This window comes from Quercus lobata, chromosome 3 (assembly GCF_001633185.2).
Source record: "Quercus lobata isolate SW786 chromosome 3, ValleyOak3.0 Primary Assembly, whole genome shotgun sequence".
Classification (NCBI taxonomy): domain Eukaryota; kingdom Viridiplantae; phylum Streptophyta; class Magnoliopsida; order Fagales; family Fagaceae; genus Quercus; species Quercus lobata.
In genome coordinates this window covers 2,859,860-2,866,060 of record NC_044906.1, presented here as the reverse complement: position 1 = coordinate 2,866,060, position 6,201 = coordinate 2,859,860, and the positions used below count along the sequence as shown (strand labels likewise).

At 35.0% G+C, this 6,201-nt stretch overlaps 1 protein-coding gene across 1 annotated transcript; it reads left to right on the top strand.

The window, feature by feature from the left end:
- Positions 1–597: 597 nt before the first annotated feature.
- Positions 598–3,459, top strand: LOC115981594 (gibberellin receptor GID1C-like). The gene is made up of 2 exons (XM_031103867.1): positions 598–1,059; positions 1,893–3,459. The coding sequence occupies exons 1-2, from the start codon at positions 1,021–1,023 to the stop codon at positions 2,883–2,885; spliced, it is 1,032 nt and encodes a 343-aa protein (XP_030959727.1). The 5' UTR covers positions 598–1,020; the 3' UTR covers positions 2,886–3,459.
- The last annotated feature ends 2,742 nt before the right edge of the window (positions 3,460–6,201 follow it).

Sequence of the window (6,201 nt, the reverse complement as noted above, 5' to 3'; positions counted from 1 at the left end):
AAAAAATATTGATAAAATAAAAACCAAATTTATTAGATTTTTTATTAATTATTAATTTTTGATAAAACTTATTTAAAGTATATACCTTAAGAAATTAAGATTTTAAAAAAAATCTTACATAAGTAAATAAAAGACTAGGTTTGAGAATTAAGATAAATTAATTCCACTAGCTTCTTTGGCTTAATAAAAAACACTCAATAAAAGTGCAAATATATTTAGAAAAAAAAGAGAGAAGAAATTAAATTGAGTCAATGGACAAAGGTTAAAAAAATTTATTATTTAAAATTATGAAATTAATTTTCATTTAAAAAAATATTTTTTTCAGAGACACAATTAAATTTGGACCAAATAGTTTTAGTAATTTCTTTTTTAAAAGTTTAATTAGTGCTTCAAAAAAGGAAAAAAAACCAAAAAACAAAAAAGGAAAAAGCTATACTTAGAAAAAATAAGTAATTATAGTTTACATAGGTGGGTCCCAACGCCACAGTTTTCTTTCGGCCGCTCACTCACTTTGTCCTCTCTCTCGTCTCCATTCGCCTATGTTGTACGTTAGCATTTGTCTAACGTGCACCATATATTCTTATCATTCACCCCCAACCCCACATACACACACACACACACACTCACACAACACTCTCCCTGCGTGCGTGTGTGTGTGTGTGTCTCTCTCTCTGTGTCTGTCTGTTTTATTGCACCCAGAGATTTAACATTATCTTATAAAAGAAAGAAAAAAACACTGAGATTAGGAGCTATAGTTGTTTGTGAGGTAATGGGTTAAGCAAGTGATCTTAGTGAAAGAGAGAGACATATATATAATATATATAAAAGTAGATATAAGATTAAAGGGTCGGTTTGGTTGCTTGTTTCTGTTTAGCTTTTGGTGTTTTGAAATATGTGACGCTTTTTGTGAAGTGGGTTTGCTTTGATTCTCTCGAAGGATCTATAACTTGGGGTGTTTCTCTGTGGTTTTGCTGTTTTGAAAACTTTTTGTAGTGTTTTTGAGTTAAAGGACAAGTTTTGATGGCTGGGAGTAATGAAGTTAACCTCAATGAGTCCAAGGTAATTATCTGAATTCATATTTTGATTATCACTTTGATTGTTTTGATTGCATCTGTGTTGTTGTAGTCACAGTTTTGATGATCATGTGTCTTAAAATGGGAAGCTTTTCTGTTGGGTTTGTTGGAATATCGGATTCTGGGACTTTGATTTTTGTTCTTGGGAAGTTGAATGTTGTTTTTACTAAGTTTAGGTTGGGCTTAGAGCTGTTATGTGTGGGTCTTTGACATAAGAAATGGTATTTGTTCTTGAAAGTCAGATTTTTTGTGGCTTTGAACATTAAATTTGCATTTGTTATGGACTTATTGTATTTGTTTTACTATTACTAGTTTATCTCCGTGGTTCTTGGTGATGGGTTTATGATTTTGTTTGTAGAAAGTTGGAATATTTTTCTTCATGGACTTTTGCTTAGGCTTTGGAGCAGTTCCTTTTGTGTTTGATGGGATTTCAAATTCAATTTAGTTTTTGTTTTTAGTTGGATTAGGTTCTGAGCTATGGGTTTTTGAGGTAGTGATTTTGTTCCTCAAATTTCATTATATGTTAGACTGCTGCTTTAGCTAAGGTCTACAGAACATCGTTTGATCTGACAAAGAGAATACTCTGACAAATAACTTTGTGCTCTTTTGCTGCCAATCTAGCCTTTTGATGTCAAAAATCAATTCATTTTTCAATCTATTGTGTTTAATAACTGCCAATCTTGGCTAAAAGTTAGTTTGATGTATTTAATGGGGGATTTGTTTCAGTTGGGGATATATCCTATTGTTGTTCATGTGACTCTTGACTCTGAAATTTTGATGTTTTTAACATTTTTTTGTTCTTTTTCATGGTCTCTATAGATGGTTGTACCTTTGAATACATGGGTGCTCATCTCCAACTTCAAGTTAGCTTACAATCTTCTACGTCGCCCTGATGGCACCTTTAACCGGCACTTAGCAGAATTCCTTGATCGGAAAGTTCCGGCCAATGCAAAGCCTGTTGATGGCGTATTCTCATTTGATGTTGTTTTAGACCGGAGTACTGGCCTCTATATCCGGATCTATAGACTAGCCCATGGCGAAGAACCTCAGTTAAATATTGCTGATCTTGAGAAGCCTGTGACTGCTGAGGTTGTCCCAGTCATAGTATTCTTTCATGGTGGAAGCTTTGCTCACTCCTCTGCAAACAGTGCTATATATGATGCTCTATGTCGCAGACTAGTGGGCATTTGTAAAGCTGTTGTGGTCTCTGTGAATTATCGCCGTGCACCTGAAAATAGGTACCCATGTGCTTATGATGATGGATGGGCAGCTCTTAAGTGGGTTAGCTCAAGGTCATGGCTGCAAAGTAAGGACTCAAAAGTTCATATATACTTGGCCGGAGATAGTTCTGGTGGTAACATTGTCCATCATGTTGCTTTACGGGCAGTAGAATCAGACATTGAAGTATTGGGCAATATATTGCTCAACCCTATGTTTGGTGGGCTAGAGAGAACTGAATCTGAGACGCGATTAGATGGGAAATACTTTGTTACGACCCGAGACCGAGATTGGTATTGGAGAGCATATCTCCCTGAAGGGGAAGATAGAGACCACCCAGCATGTAACCCATTTGGTCCTAAGGGTAAAAGTCTGGAAGGAATTAAGTTCCCGAAGAGCCTTGTTGTGGTGGCTAGCTTGGACCTTATTCAGGACTGGCAGTTGGCTTATGCCAAGGGGCTCGAGAAGGCTGGCCAAGTGGTGAAACTTCTATATCTGGAGCAGGCAACAATTGGGTTTTACTTGTTGCCTAATAACAACCACTTCTATACTGTCATGGATGAGATAAATAACTTTGTGTGTTCTGACTGTTAATAGACTTAACTTTACCTACAGGCAGCCATATGTAACAAATGCTTGACATTCCAGTTGGGGGTACTTAAGTGGTTGTGTGCAGTATATAAGATTGTGTAGTAATACTACTTACCGTTTTATTCATCGTGGTATTAGGATTCTGCTTCTTGGGTCTGGTTATCTTCTTTGTATGTGGATGCTGGGCTTGATTGTTGGGTGCAGAGGTATGGTTCAGCATGTAGCTCGACCTGAATGTTTTTTTGTGGTGGAAATCCTATTGTCTGGACTTTGATGGTATTGGTTTGATGAAGTTTTCATGGCGGCAGGAGCCACCTGACTAAGTTTAGCAGACCCACCAAATTTAAGATTACCCATTCTGGCTTCTGGCAATGAAAGGGAGAAGACAGGAGTGTAGGGGTATACATTTGGTGGCCGATCAATCGGGGATCGGTGCCTAGCTAATGTTATATATAGATATATATTTATATCTAATCTTATAAACATGGATGGGAAAACATCCGTGGTATTGTGATCCTGTATGTTCATATATATGTTCTAGTTTATATAAAGTGTTTGCTTATTACTATTTCTTCTTTGTTAGAGTTTGCTTATTTGCTGTTTCCTCTGTCATTTAATTCTTTCCTTTCCCTATCATTTTTGGGTTGTTCTCTATGTTTGTGTTCATGTTTCACAGTGTACTTGGCAACTGTAAATAGAATGCTTTTATAAAAATTGATAATGCTCGACTTAAGCTTCCCTATGTATGTTCCTTGAATATTTTGTCGAATGTTATGAAAACGTGAATTATGTACTCGTCCATCCTTTAGCAATGTGCTTGTGTGGGGAACAAGATATGGGACCTAAGAGTAAGACAAGGTTGAGTTATTTCCTTAATTCAAGCTTTTGCTGTGTGGTAGGAAAATTTTAGACCTATACAGAGGGTTTTGGGAGCTTTTTCGTTAGCATTATTACATGAACGAGGTGATTTGCTGATGTTTTGCTGATTACTTGATGGAACTGATAATGGAGCATATAAATCCCCGATACATTCTGGCGATAAGATGGTGCATTGTATATGTGATAAGAGTTGTGTAGTAAAAAGGCTGAAATGAAAACATGGCCTCGTGTTTTCAACAAGAAGAAAAACCGTACTGTCACTAATTCACTGTCCTAAACCACAGTTAAAACCCTATTCATATTTGCAGGGAATCTCTTTATTTGGGTCACCACAGAATTAAATTTCCAGAGAGTGAAAGAAGCATGGAATTGGTGAGACATCCAATGTTAAAAAGTTAAAACCAGTACTGGCAGCTCCTAGGTCTCGTATAAGCAGCTGGCACCACTAGATGTAAGTAGAGGGGGCTCATGTTTCATATGCCAGGACAGAAATGGGAATAGAATCCTAGCTGCCTGTTTCAGCTAGGATGTTAATTCTAAGACCAATGCCATATCTGGCTCTTAAGAGAGACCATTTTGATTATGCTTTCCAAAGGGTTCCAATCAGCATTGGTGTTGTCCAGTTCTACAGAAGTGTGAACTTTGTATAGGCAACAGATCTTGTGATTGGTCAAGAGCAACTGTTATCAAGGATACATAAATTCTTGGAAGCAGACTGAGATCTGTTTGTATTAAGAATAGTGGATGGGAGGATACTGGTTGAATCAATGCACTATGTGAAAGTGGCTTCATATTTTCAACCTCCATGAATATTTCCTGGCCAAGTTAATGATGGCCTATGCCTTGTGGTGTTCTTTTGTTTTTGTTTTGATTCTGATAGTTTATATTATTATCTTCAAGCATAGGCCTAACTATTGGTGCTTATTGGTAGCAGTATCAAAAAATGAAGAAAATTAAAAAGAAGCATGATTAGTTGAAATATTTGATATCAAGGAGCATAAGTTTGACTGCTCATAGAAATATTGAAGTTTAGAAACGAATTCAATGAGCCATATCACATGAGACAATGAATTTGCTTATACTTAATATTTATATTTCTCCTATTTGGGTCATCAATTATATTTTGATTTGTTTGCAAGTTTTCTTACAGGGCTTCTAATTAAGTTTAATTTTGCTTTGTTTAATCTTGGCTTGATTATTGACTAGTCCACACAAGTTTAAACTTGATCTTTCGTTATTAACTTAACAAACATAAATAAAACTGAATCTGTGTTGTTTCAAGCTGCTAGTAAAGACCCTGACTCATTTGCAGCTCAAATGAAAAATGGAAGGTGCTTGTAGGTTTTATTTTATTTTGAAGAACTGACTAAAGGGCATTATTATATAGGGTGATATAAAAGATCTAATGTCTTATGTCTAAAATAATTAAGAGTGTGGCTTTCATTAGGTCCAAATATGGAGCAGGAACTGAGTGTTTTAACCAAAGATTAATGAATGAAGGCTTTGTTTATTGATTCAAATAGCTGTTCACGTAGGAATCCTACACAAAGAATAACAGTTCAAAACCAAAAGGGTATCCATACAATTTGATTAATGAATGGAAGCAAACTCATCTAATATTATTCTTGCCATTGATCTGATTGATTTAACCTTTGTTAATCAATGAATCCCTGTTCTAAATGAGTAATTTTGAGCTTGGGATGCTAGATAAATACAAAAGTTGGCTTGCTTTGAGAGAGAAATACTCAATATAGAGGTGGTTGGGATTTGGATGTTTCTAAGGGGCCACATGAGAACTAACCCTTTAAGCTGTTGGGATTTGCTTTCACAATGATAAAAAGAATATTAGTATAATGGTAACAAACAGCTAAGCTTTTGACAAAGACATGCAGCCCTATTTAATGAACTTGTGAGGTCCATTTTATTTATTTTTACTTGAAGCACATTGTTGAGTGATTCATGTTAACTTTCCAACCATAGAAACAATGGAAACTTGCTCAACTTTTTCTCAAAAAAAGAAAAGAAACAATGGAAACGACATTTAGGTAAATGTCTGAGAAAAAAGAGAAAAAAAAGAAAAAGCAATGAAGTACTCTTTGTTACAAAAATGTAGAGGCCGAAATTTTCAACTAATTATGAATTGTCGTCTCATAGTTAATGCATTACATTTATGATGCTAACTCCAAAGCCTTAGATGAAATAGGATCATCCCTACAATTAATATTATGTTTAATTTAAAAAAAAGGTATATTTAAAGGTCAATAGAATTAATAAAGTATTCACTTGTTTAATTTTAAAGTCAACCAAGAGTTTTGTAGCTCAATTGACACATTTTAGTATTTTCAACAGAGATATCTAGAGCAATCTTCATTGTAACTATTAAATTATTCACAAAAAAAAAAACATTTAAAGTCACCTTATTTGATTTAATATATACCTT

Excerpts from the sequence above, each read along its gene's own strand:
- LOC115981594 (XM_031103867.1), top strand. The coding sequence starts at position 1,021 with ATGGCTGGGAGTAATGAAGTTAACCTCAATGAGTCCAAG. Across the intron at positions 1,060-1,892 it reads TTAACCTCAATGAGTCCAAG|ATGGTTGTACCTTTGAATAC; the intron begins GTAATTATCTGA and ends TGGTCTCTATAG.